Source organism: Canis lupus, chromosome 1, assembly GCF_048164855.1.
Source record: "Canis lupus baileyi chromosome 1, mCanLup2.hap1, whole genome shotgun sequence".
Taxonomy (NCBI): domain Eukaryota; kingdom Metazoa; phylum Chordata; class Mammalia; order Carnivora; family Canidae; genus Canis; species Canis lupus.
This window is the reverse complement of record NC_132838.1, coordinates 118,189,301-118,213,035: the sequence shown is the minus strand read 5'-3', so window position 1 is coordinate 118,213,035 and position 23,735 is coordinate 118,189,301. Positions and strand designations below refer to the sequence as shown.

Sequence of the window (23,735 nt, the reverse complement as noted above, 5' to 3'; positions counted from 1 at the left end):
TGTCACGGATGGAGAATCGTACTCAGTCATGTCTGCTAACCATTTCCTGAGCATCTACTGTGAGCCAGATAGATAAGACACCCTACCATTTAAGAGCTCAAAAGAGTGTGTGTGACATGTATATGCCCATAAGTGCTCCCTGGATATAAATCCAAGTTGCAAGTATACTGTCTTTATATGACTGGACGAATTACTTCACCATCTATAAATGGTGATGGTAACACCTCAGAGGAATATAATGAAGATAAATAACTTAATTGGTATAAAATGTTTACAGTGCCTGGTACTTCAAAAGCATTCACTGAATATTACCTGTTAATTTCATCATTATTTTCATGTGGCTGCTTCATCTTTCTAATCTGTCAATCTAGTAGGTCTTCCTAATTGCTTGTCGCTCTTACCTACTTACTGTATCACTTTTTGGAGGTTCTTACAAGACACTCCTGTTTCCTTCTGAAAAATTCTCCTTTGGTATTTGAGCCATTTTCAGGAGAAATATATTTACCTACCCCAAATACTCCAAGGAGATACAAAGAGTAGCAGATAGGAAAAGGTGAGACAACTCACCTGGGCTACAGGAAGGTGCTCTAAAGATGTGTTTTGGAGAAAAGGCAGAATGAAGGAGGCATCAGGTCCCTCTATGGAGGAGAGATCTGGCTTTACCCAGTGAATTCAGAAGCCTAACAGTCTTCAGTATCACCTCTCAGTACAAGGTCCTCTAGGCTGAATGCAGCTCCTCTCACTGTCAAGTTATGACCATGTTATTGAATGTCACTGATGCCTGGAAAGTTAGAGCAGCTTCATTCATTTTGTTAGTCAGATGTTATTAGAGCCTATTGTACAGTCACTGGTACAGATCCTGAGAGAACCAAGGCACTTACCACTGAGCACTTCCTGGGAGACTAGTTCTGTGCTAGGTGCCAAAGGGGAGTCAGTCACTTTAAATAGGACTTTAAGCAGTTGTGGTAAGGGGGCGGAAATCGCTGATGAAGAAGCCATTGATGAATGACAAGACTGGGTGACTTGAGAGGCAAAGAAAGTAAGAGTTCTGGCATTAAAGGTAGGTAGGAAAAGAATTATAAGCAATATAGTTAGCAGCAGCAACGGAGCCTCATGGTTGTATGTGCACCTAAATTGTATAATGTAACCTGCACTGTAAGCCAAGGGGTTTATATGCAGCATTCAAAAGCAATTAAATGTTTCCAGTTCTGCACCCAAATTCCTGGGGTTGAATCACCCCCTTGAAACTAGCAATTGCCTTCTATGGTTATACTTCAGAGATATTGCAGGTTTGGTGATAGAACTTCAATAAAGCAAGTATTGCAATGAAGTGAGTCCAATGAATGTTTTGGTTTCCCAGTGCATGTAAAAGTTATGTTTATACTACAGCCTATTAAGTATGTAATAGCATATTTTTTTTAAAAAGTACATACTTTAATTGAAAAATACCTTTTTGCTAAAAGTGCTGAACAGTATCTGAGCTTCAACAAGTTGTAATCTTTTTGCTGATGGAGGATGTCTTTTGATGTTGATGGCTACCGACTGATCAGGGTGGCAGTTGCTGAAGATTGGGGTGGTGGTGGCAATTTCTTAAGATAGCAATGAAGTTTGCTGCATCAATTGACTTTTCCTTTCAAGAACGACTTCTCTGTATCATGAAATGCTGTTTGATAGCATTCTACCCATAGTAGAACTTCTTTTAAAACTGAAGTAAAAAATAAAAAATAAAACTGAAGTCAAACTTTGTTGCTGCTTTATCAACTAAGTTATGTAATATTCTAAATCCTTTCCTATCATTTCAACAGTCTTCACCATCTTCACCAGGAGTAGACTCTGTTTTAAGAAATCATCTTTGCTCATCCATTGGAAGCAACTCCTCAGCCCTTTTTTTCACGAGATTGCAGCCATCCAGCCACATCCTCAGCCTCCACTTCTAATTCTAGTTATTTTGCTATTTCCACTGCATCTGCAGCTACTGAAGTCTTGAATCCCTCAAAGTCCTCTATGAGGATTGGAATCAACCTCTTCCAACTCCTGTTCATGTTGATATTGACCTCTTGCCATGAATTATGAATCATGAATGGCATCTAGAAGAGTGAATTCTTTCCAGAAGATTTTCTATTTAATTTGCCCAGATCCATCAGAGGAATCACTATCAATGGCAGCTATATAGCCTTACAAAATGTATTTCTTAAATAGTAAGACTTGAAGGGTGCCCAGGTGGCTCAGTCATTTAAGTGTCTGCCTTCAGTTCAGGTCATGATCTCAGGGTCCTGGGATAGAGCCCCGTGTTGGGCTCTCTGCTCGGCTGGAGTCTATTTGAAGATTCTTTCCCTCTCTGCCCCTCCTTGCCCCTCCCCCAGCTCATACTCCTTTCTCACTCTCAAATAAATAAAATCTTTAAAAAGATTTTGAAAGTCAAAATTACTTCTTGATTCCTGGGTTGCAGAATGGATATTGTGTTAGCAGTCATGAAAACATTAATCTCATTGTACACTTCCATCAGAGCTCTTGGGTAACCAGGTGTATTGTCAATATTTTGAAAATAATCTTTTTTTTTCTGAGGAGTAGGTCCTCACAGTGGGCCTAAAATATTCAGTAAACCATGTTGTTAACAAATGGTTTACAAAGGCTATCATCTAGCCTTTGTTATTTTCATTTATAGAACACAAGCAGAGCAGATTTAACATAATTCTTAACAGTGCTGGGATTTTTAGAATGGTAAATGGACACTGGTTAAACTCATGAGCTGCATTCACCCCTAATAAGAGTCATCTTGTATTTTGAATCTTCTCTCTAGCTATGAAAGTCCTAAATGACATATCTTTCCAATGGAAGGTATTTGATCTACATTGAAAATGTTGTTTAGGGTAGCCATCTTCATTAATTATTTTAGCTAGATCTTTTAGATAACTTGCTTCAGCTTCTACATCAGCACTTACTGCTTCACCCTGTACTTTTATGTTATAGAGATGGCTTCTTAAGCTGCATGAATAACCCTCTGCTAGTTTTCAGCTTTTCTTCTGCAGCTTCCTCACCTCTCAGACTACCTAAAATTAAAGAGTTAGAGCCTCTCAGTGGTTTTTTTTTTTTTTTTTTAATTTTTTTTTTATTTATTTATGATAGGCACACAGTGAGAGAGAGAGAGAGGCAGAGACACAGGCAGAGGGAGAAGCAGGCTCCATGCACCGGAAGCCCGACGTGGGACTCGATCCCGGGTCTCCAGGATCGCGCCCTGGGCCAAAGGCAGGCGCCAAACCGCTGCGCCACCCAGGGATCCCCTCTCAGTGGTTTATGGGAATGTTGTGGTTGACGTTCACACATTTGTGTGTTTATTGGAGTAGCACTTTTAATTTTCTTCAAGGATTTTTCCTTTGCCTTCACAACTTGGCTGTTTGATACAAGAGGCCTAGCTTTAAAACTATTTTGCTTCTGAATGCCTTCCTGACTAAGCTTAATAAAGAAAAAAATTTTAATATTGTGAAATGCAAGATTGCCATAAACCTTCACTGGGGGGATCCCTGGGTGGCTCAGTGGTTTAGCGCCTGCCTTTGGCCCAGGGCATGATCCTGGAGTCCCGGGATCGAGTCCCGCATCGGGCTCCCTGCATGGAGCCTGCTTCTCCCTCTGCCTATGTCTCTGCCTCTCTCTCTCTCTCTCTGTGACTATCATAAATAAATAAAAATTAAAAAAAAAAACTTCAAAAAATAAATTTATGCTGCTTATAAGCTACCCAATCTCTGGTATTTTGTTATAGCAGCCTGAATGGACTAAGAAAAAAATGGGTCAAAGAATAAATCACAAATCACAAAATACTTAAAGACTAATGAAAATGAAAATACAGCATACCAAAATTAATGGTATATAGCAAAAGCAGTGCTAGGAGGGAAATTTGTAACAAATTGCCTACACGAGGAAATATCTGGAATCAAAAACCTAACTTTACATCTACAGCAACTACAAAAAGGAGAAATTAAAAAAGATATGGAAGAAGGAAATAATAAAAAGTGGAGATAAACCAAAAAGAAAGAGAAAAACACAGAGAAAAATCAATGAAACCAAAAGTTGGCTCTTTGAAAAGATCAACAGAATTGACAGACTTTTACCTAGACTGACAGAAAGAAAACACAAATAACTAAAACCAGAATTAAAAATGGAGGTATTGCTACCAGCCCTACAGAAGTAAAAAGGATTATAAGACAATATTGAAAACAACTGTAGGGACCCCTGGGTGCCTCATTTGGTTAAGTATCCAACTGATATTGGCTCAGTTCATGATTTTAGGGTCATGAGATCATGCCCAGCTTAAGGTTCCCTCTCTCTCCCTCTGCCCTTTCCTCATCATTCTTGCATTCCCCACCCTTAAAAAAAAAAAAAAAAAAAAACCTGTACACTAAGAAATTCTTTCTTTCTTTCTCCAAAGTTTTATTTAAATTCCAGTTAGTTAACATACAGTATAATATTAATACACCAACAAATTAGATAACCAAGCAGAAATGGACAAATTGAAACACAGAAATTATCTAAACTGACTCAAAGAAATAGAATATTTCAACATATCTACAAAAAGTGAAGGATTGAATCAGTAACCAAAAACTTCCCAGGATGCCTGGGTGGCTCAGTGGTTGAGTGTCTGCCTTCAGCTTGGGTGGTGATCTTGGGGTCCTGGGATCAAATCCCACATCAGACTTCCCGGAGACAGCCTGCTTCTCCTTCTGCCTCTCTCTCTTTGTCTCTCATGAATAAATCTTTAAAACAAACAAACAAACAAACAAACAAACAAACAAACAAACAAACTTCCCAACAAAGTAAAGTCCTGGACCAGATGACTATACAAGTGAATTCCACCAAACATTTAATGAAGAATTAACACAAATCCTTCTCAAGCTTCCAAAAAATTAAGAGAAGGAAATACTCCCTAACTTATGCTATGAGGCCAGCATTATTCTGATACCAAAGCCAGATAAAGAAATCACATGAAAAGAAAATTACAAAAAATAAAAATAAAAAAAAAGAAAATTACAGATCAATGTTCTTTGTGAATATAGATGCAAAAATACTCCACAAAATATTAGCAAATAGAATGCAACAGCATATTAAGAGATTTGTTCACCATGACCAAGTAGAATTTACCCCCGCAATGCAAGAATGAGAAGATAATCAACCAATGTAATCCATCCTGTTAGTAAAATGAAAAAAAAAAAAAAACCCTCACATGATCATCTCAGTTTGTGCAGTAAAGGTATTTGACAAAATCCAATAACCTTCATGATAAAAGTGCTCAGAAAACTAGGAGCAGAGGGATAATTCCTAAACATGATGAAAGTATACATGAAAAAAACTACATTATCCTCAGTGTTGATAGACTAAAAGCTTTTCCTCTAAGCTCAGAAAAAGACAAGAGACCTGCTTTCACAGTGCTATTTAGCATTGTACTTAAAGTTCTATCCCAGAGCTAGAAGGCAAGAAAAGGAAATAAAAGGCATCCAAAATGGAAAAGAAATTGTAAAGCTATCTTTTTGCAGCTGACATTAAAAAATCACAAAAACTACGGCTAATAAATGAATTCAGCAAAGTTGCAGAGAAAATCAGTACCCCAAATCAATTGTGTATCTATGGAACAGCAATAAACAATACAAAAAGGAAATTAGGAAACTCCTTCCATTTATAATAGTACCTACAAGAAGAAAAGACTTAGTAATAAATCTAACCAAGGTGAAATATTTGTATGCTTAAAACTAAAACACATTGCTGGAGAACATTAAAGATGACCTAAATAAATGGAAAGTATGTTAAAAAGAAAACAAGAGTCAACATTTTTAAGATGTCAATACTCTCCAAAGAGACACACAGATTCAGTGCAATTAAAATTCCAACAGTCTTTTTTTTTCAGAAATGGGAAAGCCAATCCCCAAGTTCATATGGAATTACAAAGGGCCCCAAATAGCCAAAACAATCCTAAGAAGAATAAAGTTGGAGGATTCATATTATCCAGCTTCACAATTTATTACAGTGCTACATTAGTTATAACATTATGGCAGTGACATAAGAACAGACTTACAGACCAATAGAATAGAATAGAACAGAATAGAATAGAATAGAGAGCCCAGAAATAAACCCTCACACCTATAGTCAATTAATTTTCAACAAGGAAGCCAAGACCATTTAAGGGAAAAGACACTCTAAAAAATTGAAAAGCAAGTAATTTTCTTCTAAAAGAAGAAAGAAAGAAAGAAAGAAAGAAAGAAAGAAAGAAAGAAAGAAAGAAAGAAAGAAAGAAAAAGAAAGACAAAATCTGCAGACTAGTATCCCTTATGAAAATGGATGAAAACATACTGAAAAGACTAACAACAGACATTTCTCCAAGGAAGATATATAAATATATAAACACATGAAAAATGGCTGACATAATTAGACATCAGGGAAATGCAAATCAAAACCACAAGGAGATATCACTGCTGGGATGGCTATAACAGGAAATTTTAAAAAGGAAAATAAGTGTCAGTGACGTTGTGAAGAAAATGAACCCCTTGTGCAATGCTTATGGGAATGTAAGATGGTACAGCCCTTGTGGAAAACCAGTATTTTGATTCCTCAAGAGGTTAATATAGAACTACCATATTTTTCAGCAGTTCTAGATATATACTCAAAAGAATTGAAAGCAGAGACTCAAACAGATAATTGATCACCAACATTTATGGTGACAGCATTATTCACAATAGCCAAAAAGGATGAAAAACAATCCAAATATCCATCAACACATGAACTACTAAACAAAATGCAGCATATACATACATATTAAAAGGAATAAAATTCTGATACCTACTACAATATTTACCTTGTGAGATATATACTGAGATAAGCCATACGCAAAAGGACAAATATTGTATGATTTCATTTATATGAGGTATCTAGAATAGGGAAATTCATAAAGATATAAGGTAGAATAAAAGGTTACTTGCAGCTGGGGGCAGGGTGGATGTCCACTGTTACCACTTTTATTCGACATAGTACTGGAAGACCTAGCAACAGTAATCAGAACAACAAAAAGAAAAAGAATCCAAATCAGTAAGGAAGAAGTAAAACTTTCACTATTTGCAGATGACATGTCACAATAGGAGAGATGCCAGTGAAAAAAATAATTGCTAGAACTGATAATTTAGTAAACTTGCAGGATACAAAAGCAATGTACAGATATCTGTACATCTATACACCAATAATGAAGCAGCAGAAAGAGAAATTAAGAAAACAATCCCATTTAAAATTGCACCCAAAATAACCAGATACCTAGGAATAAACCTAACCAAAGAGGTGAAATACCTGTCCTTTGAAAACTATAAAACACCGATGAAAGAAACTGAAGATGACACAAAGACATGGAAAGACATTCCATGCTTATGGGTTGGAAGAACAAATATTCTAAAATTGTCTATACTACTTAAAGCAATCTACACATTTAATGCAACCCCTATCAAAATATCAGCAGCATTTTTCACAGATGTAGAACAAACAATCCTAAAATTTGGAACTACAAAAGACTGAATAGCCAAAACAATCTGGAAAAGAAAGACAAAGCTAAAGGCATCACAATTCTGGACTTCAAGTTACAATACAAAGCTCTAACAATCAAGACAGTATGGTACTGGCACAAAAACAGACTCATAGATGAATGGAAAAGAATAGAATATCTAGAAATGAATCCACAATTATATGGTCGGTTAATCTTTGAGAAAGCAGGAAAGAACATCCAATGGTAAAAAGACAGTCTCTTCAACAAGTGGTGTTGGGAAAACTGAACAGGAACATGCAAAAGAATGAAACTGGACCATTTTCCTACACCAAACACAAAAATAAATAAAAAATATATTAAAGACCTAAATGTGAGACCTGAACCTATAAAAATCCAAGAAAAGAACATAAGCAGTAACTTCTTACATCAGCTATAGCAACTTCTTTCTAGATGTTTCCTGAGGCAAAGGAAACAAAAGCAAAAATAAACTGTTGGGATTACATCCAAATGAAAAGCTTCTATTCAGTGAAGGAATCTATCATCAAAACTAAAGGCGGGCAGCCCAGGTGGCTCAGCGGTTTGGCGCCGCTTTCAGCACAGGGTGTGATCCTGGAGACCCAGGAGCGAGTCCCATGTCAGGGTCCCTGCATGGAGCCTGCTTCTCCCTCTGCCTGTGTCTCTGCCTCTCTCTCTCTCTCTCTGTCTGTCTCTGTCTCTCATGAATAAATAAATAAAATCTTAAAAAAAAAAAAACCTAAAAGACAACCTATGGGATGGGAGAAGATATTTGCATATGACATATCCAATAAAGGTTAGTATCCAAAATATATAAGGAACTTGTAAAACTCAATACCCAAAGAACAAATAGTCCAATTAAAAAATGGGCAGAAGACACGAACAGACATTTCTGCAAAGAAGACATACAGATGGCCAACAGATGCATGAAATGATGGTAAGCTTCACTTATCATCAGGGAAATGTAAATCAAAACTACACTGAGCTATCACCTCACATCTGTCAGAATGGCCAAAATCAACAACAAAACAACAGGTGTTGGTGAGGATTTGGAGAAAAGGAGTGCACCTCTTATGGCAAGCACAGGGTGGTGTATGGAAGTATTGAATTACTATATTGTACACCTGAAACTAATGTAACACTATGTGTTAACTAACTGGAATTAAAAACTTAAGGGAAAAAATAAAAATAAATAAAAATAAAATAAAAACTTAAGGGACACCTGACTGGCTCAGTCAGAAGAGCATGTGACTTGATCTCAAGGTTGTTAGTTGGAGCCCCATGTTGAGTGGAAAGATAAATAAATTAATTAATAAAATAATTTTTAAAAGAAATAAAAAATTTAAAAAGTTCACCAAGGTTATCATAATCTGATTGCTTAATCCAGTGATAAGAAAAACTTAAATGCAACTGGGAAAGGAAAGGATATATTTTATGTAAATTGGAAAAATGATCACAGTAACAGATTTTTTATTGGCAAAAATGCAAGCCAAAGATAGGAGAATATCTTAACTAATAGAAGAAATAGGGGCGTCTGGGTGGCTCAGTCAATTATGTGTCCAACTCTTGATTTCGGCTCAGGTCATGATCTTAGGGTCATGAGAGCCCTGCATGGGACTCTGTGCTGAGTATGGAACCTGCATAAGAGTCTCTCTCTCCCTCTCTCCCTTGTCCCCTCCCCCTGCATGCAGGAGTGCACACTCTCTCAAAATTAAATAAACACATAAATAATTAGAAGAAATAAACTGGAAACTATTTGAAAAACAAATATGAAATAAACAGAATTTCAAATATACAAAGACTGAAAAATTCAGTGCTCACACTTTTACTTTAGAAACTATGATTTTTCCATCAAGAAAATTGATACTTGAAATACCAAAGGAGGGCAGCCTGGGTGGCTAAGCGGTTCAGCACCGCCTTTGGCCCAGGCTGTGATCCTGGAGACCGGGGATCAAGTCCCATGTCAGGCTCCCTGCATGGAGCCTGCTTCTCCCTCTGCCTGTGTCTCTGTCTCTCTCTCAAATAAATAAATCTTTAAGAAAAATAAAAAAAAATAAATGTCCTCATTTGATTTAATGTAATACACTCTGTCAATAATCCATAACATTCACACTTCACCTGGTGAGGACTGGCTTGGTGGGGAAAAGAAAGAAAAACTGATGTCTGTTTTATAAGTTTTGAAAACTTTAAGTCAAGATCAAGCTGAGAACAATAGCTATTGTTCTCATGCTGCTTTAAAGAATCATAATGATTCTCTTTTCTGGTAAACAACTGGATAGGCTGTATTTGGAAAAACAAGTCTTCCCATCGTTTAACCCACGGAAATATGAAATTGCAAGAGTTACAACGTCCTTCAAGCTTGGCTTGCCTCATAGTTGTGCTGTGTCTCCACTAGACCTTATTGCTGAAAAGAGAATCTTTTCTAACTCATTTTACAGCCCATAGAACCCATCTGAAGATGGGGGAAAGCAAAAACAGCAGGCATTTCCCTCAGCTACTTACCTGTTATTTTATTAAACATTTATTTGGTGGTTACCCTGCACTAGACAGTGTGGCAGATGCTAGCGATACAGAGTTTAAAGATATATATAATGTATAATATACTGAGAGTCCCACGAATAAACCGCATATTACACAGGAGGGGGGAGTGGTTGGGATTTCGAAGCAGGTGGGAAGCACATAAAACTGAGTCTGGAAGGGATGGAACTTGAATTACACCTTGAGAAGGATGAAGTGGTCAGGTAGAGAAGGAATATTCTCAGGTCAGGGAAATACCAGGTGAAAGCAGGGGAAGAGGAGCAATCATGATGCAGTGGGCACCAGGCAGTATATTCTCTGCAACCACAATAGAATTCAAGGAGGATCAATAATAATATGAGTAGAACTTCTCCAAATATCCAGAAAGATAGCAAAACATACCCTTTCATAACCAACGAAGCAAAGAAGAAGTAAGAATGAAAACGGGAAAATATTTGAAACCTCATGGGAATTAAAACACAAAAATTAAAAATCTGTGAGATGAGGCTAAAGCAGAGGTCTTCAGGAAATTCTGAAGCTTTAAATGTTTCCATGAAAAAGTAAGAAACAACTAAAAATAATGGTTCAAGTCCATCCTAAGAGCAATTAGCTTAAATAATATCCAAAATAAGAAATCAAATTACACTGCAGTGAAAGCCAACAAAGCTGAGAGAGGAATTTTTAAAAGATTGATAAAATTCATAAGCCTCTACTGAAACTGAAGGAGAATCAAAAAGAGAAAATTCCAATGACCAACGTTAGGAATCTAAAAGGGGGTACGACTGCCCCTCTGAAAGACAGGAATATGGTAACAAAGGACCACAAACCCCTTTCAAGGAAGAAAATGTCCACTTCCACATCTTCTGTTTTTTTTTCCCCTGATGAACTCTATAAAACCTAGAATGACATTATTTTATCAGTGCCACATAAATTCTTTCAGAAAACAGGGAGGTAAGTTTTGCTAACTCACTCTAGGAAGCCAGCATTACCTTCATCCCAAAACTCAGAACTAAAAAGAAAAGCACAGGTGAGTATCTCTCATAGCCCTAGATATCTTAATAACATTCTAGAAAGTTAAATCCTACCAAATATAACAGGGTGATCTATCATTAAATGGGGTTTTTCTCAAGAAGGTTAGGTTGTTTTGAGCAATTAATGCATTAATGTAGAATGACCATATTAAGAAACTGAAGGAGAAGAGTCCTAGGATCCTCTGGATGGTTGTGGGAACAGTACCTGACAACACTGAGTCCCCTTTCAAAGGAAAATGCTCAGCAAGGTAGGAATGGGAGAGTTTCTTTTGTATAATAAAGCACATGTCCACAGAAGCTCCAATCAACAGCACACTGAATGCTTTTACCCTATGAGCAGAAAAGGGGAAAGGATGTCCATTGTCTCCACTGTCTCCAGTCAACATTTTCCTGGATCTTGTAGCTGATGTCCACGGTAGAGAACTAATGCGAGACACACGGATTTCCGTAGGAGTGCCTTCCTTTCTCATAGAAAACATGACGTGCATGCAGTTAATCCAGGGGAATGTACAAAGAAACTACAAGAAGGAAGAAAGGAAGTGAGCAAGTTTCCCGTGTAAGGTCAACAGACAAAAGGCAGCCGCTTGTCTGTGTCCTACCGAGCACCAACACGTGTACAACGCAGATGAACCATACACGAACCTACACACATATCCTACTTGTGCATTGGGAAAGGTAACATTGCTAAGTCGTCGGCACCCTGAAAAGTGGCCTGTGGAATTCTGGTAGGTGATGTGGGTGCCCTGGGGTAAGGCTCTGAAGCCAGGCTACGTCCTGCACCCACCTGAGGCCTGTCTCCTGTCCTCGTACCTGGGAGATGGCTCGCAGACAGCTGTTAGTCGGCTGCAAGTCTTCCTTAGACAAGAAATGCCTGATGGTGCTGACAGTTGTGTTCCCTGCAGATGGAAAGGAAAGGAAAACTACCTGGGTTGGAAGCTTCCCCATTCAGAGGAAACATTATTGCGTACACAGTCGAGTAGGAAACCTTAGGAAGGGAGGTGATTTGAGCAAGGTGCCAGCTACAAAATCATACAGATATGTTTCCTGTAAACTAGCAATGAACTATCGAGAGCCATCACCAATCCCATACAGTACTTAAATAGGAAAAGCTGAAGTATACACGAGTGGCTGCGAACTTTGTTAAGAGTCCGGTAAATGAATAGGATAGGCTCTGTGAATCCTTTACGGGCTCTCTGTCACATATTCTGTGTGTGTGTGTGTGTGTGTGTGTGTGTGTGTGTGTGTGTGTGTGTTACAAGTATTTAAAATTGTTAGCAGGTTTTTAGCTCCCCGGTGTTACAAATGAGGCTATGGGTTGAGTCTGGCACACAGGCCTCCGTGTTGGCTCCCACTATATTGGCCACAGAAGATGAAAAAGTCCTAAGTGCATGCAGGTCCCTGCTGTCTCTGTGGCCCCGACAAGTTACCATCGGCAAATTGTCCGTTTTGTCGCGGACTCTGCCCCCTGAGCTCTGAGTTACTCCGAGAAATGCTGGTGCCCTGGGGCCGCGGTGCTTCCGGGCAGGGAACCCAGCTCCGGGGAGGGGCGCTCCCAGCCCGAGGTCTGCGCGGGAGGCGACCCCAGGGGAAAGCTGCCGTGGAGATGCGGGCACCGGGCGGCCCCGGCCCACGCGTGAGGGACCCAGGCCCCGAGCCCCGCGGCCCCCGACCGTTGGCCGTTGTCTGCCCCCCGCCCGCGCCCCGAGCCCCGGGACAGGCTGCGGCCACCGCGGGTTCGGCCGCCGCGACGCCTCGCTCGCGTGTCCACGAGGCCAGGACCCGTGGGCGCGCAGTGGGCTCCTCGCGCCGCGGTGCAGCCTGCGGCCCCGCATAGGGGTGCCCCGTGGGGCCTGGGTCCCCGGGGGCTGGAAGGGTCCTGGCTCTGCACCTCGTGCCCCCTGTGGCCGGCAGCGCTGTAACCGAGCCCGCAGCCCGGGGCTGCTCCTGGGGCTCCCCGGGCCCTGCTCCCTGTGCAGGCCGCACTCCCAGAAGCAGCTGCCGTGTCTGCTGGCACCCCCAGGTCGTCCTAATAAAGCGAGAGGCAGAGAAAGGCTTCCCGTGGCTATTGACACTTCGCCTCCTGGGCTGGTGAAGTCGGGGTGGCATCTACACTGTCAGCCTTCCAATAACCCCTACCATGCAGCCTCAGGAGGAGAAAACCGCTGGTCCACGTTCACACAGCAGTCTGTGACAGGCTAGATTTAGCCTGGTTCTGTCTGGCTCCCGTCCTGGAGCTCAGCAACCACATACATCACCTGTCCTCACCACCCGACATCTCCTGCCAGGTTGCCTGCCACAGTCACCCCCCAGCACAGGGGACCCCCGCGCACTCAGAGCCACGTCATGCCTGTTTGACTAGAACTCATCTTCTAAGACTGCAGCAGGTGCAGTGAAGTGTCTGGATTCCAGCTCAGGTAGGGAAAAGAAGGAAGACAGAGCTCAGGTCAGAAGCAAGGATGCTCAGGCACAGACTCATCACCACAAAGTGTTTACATTCAAAGTCAAAAGGACTTTTTTTTTCACATGCAGCCTCAACATGCTCACTGCCCCGGGAAGATGCTTTCCTGGCTGGCGGCAACGGGGTCCTGGAAGACAGAGCCATGAGGAGACTGGAGGTGCCGCAGTGGCTCCATCTGTGGCCCACAGTAGGGCTTCCCAATCCCCTCACATGAGTCACCCCCCCCCGCTGGCTGAACCCCTATTACCTGTTCCTGAGAGGATAAGATGCCTTTGACACAACAGAGCGATGCACAACGCACACAAATTCACTTTCTTCAAAACTTAAAACATAGTGAGGCAGATCAATCCACCCAGAGTCCACATTTTAAACAACATATGGGTTTCAACAGGAGATGGCCACACTTCACAAAACCACCAGAGAAATGTCATGTTTCAGTGGCTGAACATCTGCCTTCCGCTCAGGGCGTAACCCCGGGGTCCGGCTTCCAGTCCCGTATTGGGCTCCCCGCGGGGAGCCTGCTTCTCCTTCTGCCTGTGTCTCTGCCTGTCTCTCTCTGTGTATCTCATGAATAAATAAATAAATAATCTTAAAAAAAATAAAACTGAACAAGAGAAAGGAGATGATGGAAGCAGCAGCTGTGTTCCCTTGCACCCAAGCGAGCAGTTAGAGGTCACGAGTGTGAGGCCTTTGGCGGGAGAGGAGGCTGAAAAGACTGATAGCCAGCTCTGGGACACCTCTTAACCCTGAAGATGTGGCTGGGGAGAAGAGCCAGGAAGGGGACAGGGAGGCCTGAGGGCAGGATCTGTTCGGCTGCCACAGGGGTTGTGAAGCTGCCCTAGCCCCACAAGGACACTATAACTTTACATTAGGGAGAAAATACTTTCTAGAATTGTTCTTATGGAAAATTGGTTACTCAGCAGTGACACAGAAAAATATATAACTCAGAATTGGAGCCTAAAAGCTAGAAAGGGTGCCTAAAATTAGGAAAATTGACCAACCACAGAAGAAAAATAAAGACTGCTACCCGGTGACTTCCCTGTTTTCAGATAATAGGAAAGTGGCAGGGCCCTAGAAGTCACTAAATTGCTAAACTTAGTGTGGGACCAAAGGCAGACAGCTAGGGGTTGGGGGAAATGTGGGGGAGACCTGCTTTGCTCCAGTGGACAGATGGCAATGTGCTGGGATGAAGAAGCTAAAGGCCAGGAAAGAGGAGTGGCTTCATGTTCTCCTCCTGCCCTAAAGAGACTCTTCAACTTTCCAGGTAGTTTTCAACTTCTGCAGCTGAAGACTTTTGCCTATTGGTTGCGGGAAAATATTTGCAAGTCATATGTTTGAAAAGGGTTAATACCCAAAATATATAAAGAACTCATAGAACGGCAAACCAAACAAACAATCTGAATAAAAAACAGGCAGAGGATCTCTATAGATATTTTTCCCGAGAAGACATCCAGATGACCAACAGATGATGAAAAGATGCTCAACATCACTCATCATCAGGGAGATGCAACTCAAAACCACAATGAGCTATCATGTCACATCTGTCAGAACAGCTGCTTTCAAAAGGGCAAGAAATAACAGATGTTGGCAAGGATGTGGAGAAAAGAGAACCCCTTGGTACTGCTGGTGGGCATTTCAACTGGTGCAGCCAGGAAGGAAAACAGTATGGAGGTTCTTCAAAAAATTGAAAACACAACTGTCATGTGATCTGGCAATTCCACTTGTGGGTCATCACTGAAGAAAATGAATATACCAACTCTAAAAGATATCTGCACCCCATGTTCACTGCAGCATCATTTACAATAGCCAAGATTTAAGAAAAACCTATGTGTCCTTTCATAGGTGAAAGGATAAAGAAGATCTGGTGTGTATACATACACACACACACACACACACACACCTACACAATGGAATATTATTCAACCATTAAAAAGAATGAAATCTCGCCATTTGGGCATTATGCTAAGTGAAATAAGTCAGACAGAAAGATAAATACTGTATAATCTCACTTATGTATGAAATCTAAAAAACCAACCAACCAACCAACAACAAACCAAGCTCACAGAAATAGAGAACACATTGGTGATTGTTTTAGGGGGAACCGGAGAGTGTACAAAATGGATTAAGGGGACCAAAAGCACAAACTTCCAGTTATAAATTAGTTATGAGGATCCAATGGACAGCATGACGACCATGGTTAATAACACTGTATTGTATATTTGAAAACTGCTAAGGGAGTAGATCTTAAAAGTTCTCACCACAAGGAAAAAAAGGAAAAAAAACTGTAACTATGTATGGTAAGAGATGTTGATTACACTTATTGTAGTGATCTGTGCCTGAAGGCCTCCTTTCTTCTTCTGGAAACGATCTTATCTCTGATCCTTTGTCAGAACAAGCGGAGACCACTGCCCTCCTCAATCCTAAAGGGTGGTGAGAGCACACAGTGAGAAGCTATAGGTGGTGGTAACTCTGGGAATTTGTGCTTTGAATCCAAGAATCAGGCCAGCCTAAATTTGTGTGTTTGGTGGTTGCAGGAGGATGGGAGAGGGGATCACGTTAGGCCTAAGTTTAGAGAGGTGGTTCCAGGCCTCAATCAGGCAGAAAAAAGAAGCAGAGTCATACCCTTTATGCTAAAACTGGTTTTAGTGAAGACTTGCATGCTTGGAGGAAGACTCAGGCTCGCTGAGCATTGCCTCTCTCTGAGCCCTCCCTGGAAGTTCTGCTCACCAGTTTTTTAGTTGGTAATTCTTCTTCAAGACCTTCAATTTTTTCCGCCTTATGATTTTGGAAAAGATCATTTCTTGGTCATGCATATGATCCATTTGCTGCTGCTGCCATAGATACTCAGGGGAGAGGACCTTGGAGGGTTTGTGGTAAAGCAGGTACTTGTTCAGGTGGCTCTCATCATGCCAAATGGCCTCGATGTGGTTGGCTTGGTCAACCATTATTGCTTCATGGCAGGCCTTGGTGAGCTTGTAAACCTCTGGCACTGACCCCCCGAATAAGGCCCCTATGTAATAAAAGTCCCCCTCATCTTTAGGAATATGGGCTTGTGACTGAGGCCGACGTTCATAGGGGAAGTCAGTCCGATTCAGCCCATAGTAGCCAGGATGAAGGGTGCCAAACAAGGAGGAGAGTATCTCCACACCCACGTGGTCACTGAACCTCATGTCCACATCTGAACACACAAGGTAATCCACCTCCTGGTGGAAGCGCTCCTGGCAAAAATTACTGATCATCTCCATGCGCTGCATGGAGATGTCCTGCCAGTGGTCATAATAGCTCTCGACCTCAAGGATGATGATCTGCCTTCCTTTTTGGATGTTAAGATAAGGAACATATTCAGGCTTGTCAGTGAAGATGTAGTAGATCACCCTGTGTCCCACCATGAAGTACATCTCTGCAGACTGCAGGAACTGCTTCAGGAAGATCATGTATGTTTTGATAGAAAATACAGTTAATCCAATGGTGGCATTCCGGAGTGAGAACTGCTCATTCAGGATGTCAGTATTGAAAGTCCCTTCCCAGATGATGGGAGCCAGCCAAGGGGTCACAACAAGGACATCTTTCCTAGCCGGTGTTAGCACCTGGGGCTGGCGATATAGCATCCTTGATAATTTCACACTTTGCAGGCCCCTGTGTTCTCTCACAGTCAGATTTACATCAGCCTGGGTGCTTTCTGGCTTCTGGCTTCTTGGGTACAGGTAACTCTTATAACTAAAGAAAATCATGATGAGCGCTATGAGAAGGAAGGTCACTCGAAGCGAGCAGCATTTCTGTGTCGCAGCCAGTATCTGCAGCAGCTGAGCCATGCCTGCATGACTAGAGGACACACCTCTCCTCTCTTCCAAGATGAGGGTCCTTGTCTCTCCCAACTGTCCTCCCTCAGTTGTCTCACTGAGGCAAAGTGCAGCTGATATCCCAACCCTAAAGTACCCACACTCACACCTCCTGCTCACCACTCCAGCAGCCCAGCCTACCTTGAGGCCTGGGCCTGGTGCAAGTGGGCTCTTGGGCACCGGGACATCTGGGATGCCCCGCGGAGAAAGACAGGATCCAAGGAGACCTTCAGAAAGTCAGATTTCGTCTGAGATGCTGTCTAAGAAACCAGGTGTCAGGATTTAAGTCAACAGAGAGCTAGAACTTAAGGACCAGTGTGTAGGAGACAAGCCAGAGCTCCTGAAACAGATTCAGGGAGCTGGCTCAAGGAAGATCACTAAACAGCTGAAGGCCAGAGATTATGATGAAAGCAGGGCAGGGCAGCAGTCACCAAAGCCTGATCACGGGGTCAGGATTTATGATATTTAACAGCTGTGAGCTAGCACTGAGTTTCCTGAAAAAAACAAAACAAAACAAAAAGTCCACAAAGTCAAGATCAGATTGTCTTCAAGATCATATCCATACAGTTAACAAGGGTCATCCTTCAGAGGCCTGACTTGGAAGCCATGGTGGATGCGAATGGAAGGTCTACAGATTGGAAATTGTTTTCCTTTATTCTCTTAATAATTACCTGAGATCGGGCGGCCCTGGTGGCTCAGCGGTTTAGAGCTGCCTTCAGCCCAGGGTGTGATCCTGGAGACCCTGGATCGAGTCCCACATCAGGCTCCCTGCATGGAGCCTGCTTCTCCCTCTGCCTGTGTCTCTGCCTCTCTCTCATGAATAAATAAATAAAATCTTAAAAAAAAATTACCTGAGATCTACTAGAATTTATTTACTTTAAGATTTTATTTTTTCATGAGAGAAACAGACCTGACCTGAGCCCTGAGCCACCCAGGTGTCCTGCATTTGCTTTTTATGTTACTAGCCTTACGCTGCTGTTAGGATTAGACTGCTAAGCATAATGGGCATTATCTTGTTCAATTCTTAGAAAGAGCTTGGGAGACATATGCTATGTTCTTAGCGTTGTACAGATGGAGAAAGAGCCTCAGAGAGGCAGGTGACTGACCCACGAGCACATGGCTGGCTGGTCAGTGCTGAAGCTGCCTTAGCAGCCAGACTTGAGAATATCCTGGTGTCTTTGAGGTCTCCCTTATTGGGTTCTTTTAAAAGTCAGATTCTTTGGTTTTTCACCTTAGGCTTCACATGCCAGCTGCCTCTCCAACAGAGGCCTCCAGACAGTGCCCTTTGTTGACTCTGGCCTTAACATATTGCCAATTTCATAATCTCCTCCCTCTGATATCCTGGGAGATTCCAAACATGTACCTTCCAGAAAATGAAGCATTGGACACAGACCTCTCCTGCCACACTGTGGAACCCACAGCAGGTTAAAAAAAAAAAAACAAAAAACGGTGGGGGCCCCCAGCAGATAAGGAGAACCTGCCACCTGTACCATGAAGGGAGCTGGTGCTGTTGTACTGCCCTAGGACACCTTGCTCCTGCTTTCATGCAGAAGTGGTGGCTGGAGAAGTGGGTTTCCCAGGGATTGGTTATAAAGTCTTCTCAGAACAGTGTCGAGTACATCAGGAGAGGGAGGAAGTGTGTTCTGAGTGTCTTCTAATGCAGGTCATCTTCTCTTTGTGGTCTGGATTGTGACATTGGCCCAGCTATGCATAGGAATGACAGTGTCCCACACCGTCCCTCACAACACCTACCTGCCACGGCGCTTCAGGGGGATCCAGCATAAGATTAGTGGCCCAGCACAAGTTTTGCTAACACCTTGGACCTGTTCATAAGTTCCCCTGTGGACACACCTCCTCAGAGCTTGCCTGTCTGGGTCCCACTAACATCAGAGAGACCAGGCTCAGCCCACAATGGGCAGTGTCACGGCACACCACCGCGGGGCCCTCCAGGACCTCTTCATAAAATCACTACTTTCAAGAGAAGACACAACTGACTTTCTTAACACACAGTAAATTTTATGTTGTGAATATTTTATTACAATAAATAGGATGATGACTGAAGCCTCAAGTGTCTCCCATACCTGAATGTTTACACAATCACAGAAAACTGATCCCTATGACCCAACATGAAAGCAAAAGTTTGCTTTTTATGCATGAGGGAGTATGTGGGGAAATGTTCTGAATAAGGATGGAGGCTTCCTGGGCATCCCCCGAGTGACCTCAAGAAGAATTCTCTTGAATAAGTTTATCCTTCTTTTATACTTTGGGAAAAAAAAAAAAAAAGACATCAAAGAGAATCTTCCAGCTAAGATAACAGCAAGTCCACATACTGTACTTGCCACTGCCAGTCTTCATCATGAGATTTGGCAGGAGTACTGTCCATAGTTGTGTACTGGATCTAGGATTTTTCTTTTGTGGGGGACAGATCTCAGTCCTGTGGCCTCTATAATGGGAGGCACCCAGAGTTTGTTCCGTATGTCTCTGTTTGGAGCCCAGGCCCTGAGCAAGTGGCTAGTGCATCCTTCTGCCTGGACTCCCAAGGAGTCCCATGGGCTGAAGTTAGAAGGGTACCATAGCAACACGTTGGCAGGAGGACAGTTTGGGAATTTACATGGCATAATCCCTAGATAAACCTAGAGGTCCCTAGAAAACCTCACTACTCAACCAAGTTTCCTTCTGAGGGATCAACAACCATGCCCTGTCCCTACCCTTCACCCTACTCTCTTCACTGGCCTTCTATTTTGTCACCTCTCCTTCCTTTTTAGGCAGCTGTACCTGGTTTGCTATAAGAAGTTCTGTTCTTGCCAAAGCAGACTCTGAGACAAAATTGTGAGGACAGGGTGTTCATTTGAGATGTGATTTCAGGGTGAACGAGTGAGAAATTGGGAGGGAGAAAAGCCATGGCTATGAACAACTAGGTCTCAAACCTACTGGGAACCCTGAGGCAGCATGGAACTCACCAAAACTGACTCACTAGAGATCAAGGCGGTGTATATTTTTTAAAGGATTCCCTGTGTATATTAATCACCCCCACACTTTCAGAATGAGCCTGACAATGGCCCACCAAGCTCCCACTGTTGGAGAAAGCTACCAAGCAGTCAAAGAGAGATGCAAGTGTTTAAGGAGGCAATATGTCTGCCGGGGGGTGGGGCTCCACTACAGCTGCATGTGAACTCAGGTAGGCCCGGGGTGAAAATGGGGTGGGGCCCCATGATTATGGAGGAAATGATATGTCAGAAGCACATATGAAAAGACAAATTCAGGCTTTTACCTCCAAATCCTAAATTTGGATATCAAAGATGCAGGATATCCTATCATGATATTTTCTCCAACCCCAGATTAGACAAGGATTCTACAGTTTAGAGGAAGGGAGAGGGGAGAGCAACACTGAGAGTTTCCACTGGTGCCTAGTCGTCCTCAGGAAGTTCTGTGGAAGTTGAGCAACGGCCAGTATATTACCTATGTTGTGAGAACAAACTAACCTTCACTTATCTCTTCCTCATCTTTGGACAGGGCACCCATCGTCCCCGTACACCCATCTATAGGTCAGGGTACTCACCCAAGACCTTGCACCCATGCAGTTCATCTGAGTGGCTAGTACCTTTTCGGTAGCCCCGGGGATTGTAAGCCTCTGGAATGGGCGAGCAGTGGATTGTACCTCCTGGTTCATATGTACTTGAAGTGCAGATCCTCCGCCCACAACCTCCCTGTTCCACCTTCCTTCCCCTTAGCGTCCACAGAGGCAGGGATTCATACCCCTATTTTATTTTATTTTATTTATTTTATTTTATTTTATTTTATTTTATTTTTATTTTTATTTTATTTTATTTATTTTATTTTATTTTATTTTTTTATTTTAGAGAGAGAGAATGAGCAGTGGAGAGGGGCAGAGGGAGAGACAGAAGCAGACTCCCTGCTGAGCAGGGAGCCCATTGTGGGACTAAATCCCAGAAACCAGAGATCATGGCCTGAGCTGAAGGCAGTTGCTTAACCGAATAATCCCCCCAGGTGCCTCCATACCCCCTTTTTGAAGCAGTCTCTACCCATGATGTGGAGTGGAGCTGAGGGGTGAGGGCAGCCCTCAAGCCACATCTCATCCTGAGCAAAGAGCCTTCCCTTGCCACCTACAGAGCACACATCACAAGGAGATGAGCGACTACCAACATATTCAGCTCAGGGTACATCGCATAGGCTCCTTGCCACAAGGATTACAGAAACACCTGAGAAGGTCCCTATGGTGAACGCCTAGCAGGCTCTTTTGAGAGCTACCTGAGGGTAGCTCTCAGTGGGTTGTTACTGAGCGGGTTTGTTACTGTTACTATACTGTTACTGTAAGAGAGTGGTGGGGGTTAGGCATGGCTATGATATAGAGCCATCGGAGGAGTTCTAAAGCCCTGGAACCCTGGAACCCAGCTCTGTATATAAGACCTGCCTTGTAGTGACAGTAGGTGGAGGCAGCTTGGTCCACCACTGCACAGTTGGGATTAGAGTAAACTGAGGCATAAGAAGCAATTTCTTGGTCCCAGCCAGGCTCAGCTGTAACCAAGAACCAAACCTTTGTTCTTTTTCTCCATAAGTTGCTTGGCAGGAGCCCCTCTGTACTAATTATTTTACTTTGCTCTCACGAAAGCCATGGAAATGGAGGTGTTGTTCCCATTCTTTAGATGTAAATCAGAGGCCCAGGGTACTATAATATGTTCACAGGCACAGGTGAGTTTGCCAAGCCAGTCTCTCCAGCAGATTCTGCTACTTGGGGGCCATGCAACATTCTTTAGATGTTCTTCATGCTCTCTCTGAGTCTCAGTTTCCTTACTTGTAAGACTATGAGGATTACTCCCATGTCTCAAGATCACTGGGAGGCTGAAATTTGGTAGATAATGCATGTGAACCTGCAGGTCCTGGTCCACAGAAGTGCTCAGACACTCTAGCTGTGTGACTGTCACCTTCCTCACCTTCTCCACCCCATAACAAGTTCAGCTGAGGAAGAACATCCTGAAGGCATTCACATCCAGCCCCAATCAGAAGTCACAGCCATGGTCCACGCAGCATCCCCCCACACTCTAGAGAGCCCAATCTCTAGCCCAAAGAATAAACACTTGCTGGTGAAAAGCTATGAATATTGGAATCCTCCAGTTAGACATCTGGACGTGGCAGGTTGCTGAGACTACTTAGACCAGGCGAATGGCTTCTGTAGGGCTCCTGGCAAGGATGGCTCTATTAACATAAAGGACTTGAGTACATTGTATCCTAAAAATAGGAGGCACCTGGCTGGCTCAGTCAGTAGAGCATATGATTCTTGATCTCATATTTTAAGCTCCCCTGTTGGGTAGAGAGATTATTTAAAAATAAAAGCTTTAAAAGAGGGGTACCAAAAATAAAATAAAATAAAAAATAAAAGAGGGGTACCTGGGTGGCATAGTCGGTTAAGCATCTGACTCTTGGTTCCAGCTCAGGTCTGATCTCAGGGTTGTAGGATAGAGCCCTGCATAAAGTCCCGCATAAGGTTCCTCACTCAGTGTGGGGTCTACTAGAGTTTCTCTCTCCCTCTTCCTCTGCCCTTCCCCGTTGTCTCTCTGAAATAAATAAATAAATCTTTAAAAAAATCTTTAGGGCACCTGGGTGGCTCAGTCAGTTAAGTGTCTGCCTTCAGCTCAGGTCATGATCCCAATGTCCTGGAATCAAGCCCCACATTGGACTCCTTGCTCATCAGGGAGCCTGCTGCTCCCCCTGCTTGTGCCCATTTTGTCTCTGTCAAATAAATGAATAAAATCTTTAAAAAAATAATAAATTTAAAAAAATTTTAAAGATTTTATTTATTTATTCGTGAGAGACACACACGGAGGGGCGGGGGGGAGTAGGCCACAGGCACAGGCAGAGGGAAAAGCAGGCTCTATGCAGGGAGCCCAACATGGGACTGGATCCCAGGTTTCCAGGATCACACCCTGGGCTGAAGGTGGCACTAAACCACTGAGCCACCTGGGCTGCCCTAAAAATTTTTTTAAATCTTTGAAAGAAAAGGTCCTGACACATGATGAGGCCTCAAGGGGTAAGAAACAGCGAGTTGCACTGCTAACACTTATGGAAAGGGGTCTGACACCTTGTTTGGAGTGTGGCTTTTAGATCTGAGCAAGTTGAGGTGGATTCTTCTCAAGAGGGAAAATAACGGCTTTAGGGAGGCATGGGTAAAGGGTTGGGGGCACTGCTAGGATAAAGTTTGGATAATGGAACTGGCCAGGGGTAACAGTTTGAAGAGGATCCAGGTACTCGTGTTGTTGAGGCTAGAGTGAGGAAGGCCAGAGACCAAGGTAACACACTGGCCAGGTGGTACCCTGGAGACCACCAGGTGGTGGCAGCGGAGCCGAGCA

General features: G+C 42.8%; 1 protein-coding gene across 24 annotated transcripts in view; it reads right to left on the bottom strand.

Moving 5' to 3' along the window:
* Positions 1 to 4,390: 4,390 nt before the first annotated feature.
* Positions 4,391 to 23,735, bottom strand: part of LOC140607289 (histo-blood group ABO system transferase-like) — a 29,554-nt gene continuing 10,209 nt past the window's right edge. For 15 of the 24 annotated variants that reach the window (XM_072781952.1, XM_072781942.1, XM_072781975.1 and 12 more), the window contains one exon: positions 16,156 to 17,864. In XM_072781952.1, coding sequence (XP_072638053.1) covers positions 16,255 to 17,343 — 1,089 coding nt within the window. In that variant the 5' untranslated portion in view covers positions 17,344 to 17,864 and the 3' untranslated portion in view covers positions 16,156 to 16,254. Of the gene's footprint in view, positions 4,749 to 11,857; positions 11,970 to 12,500; positions 12,752 to 13,777; positions 14,830 to 15,483; positions 15,952 to 16,155; positions 17,865 to 19,122; positions 19,252 to 23,735 lie in introns of those variants that run through there. The other 9 variants (XR_012009420.1, XR_012009419.1, XR_012009433.1 and 6 more) reach the window with 9 other exon arrangements.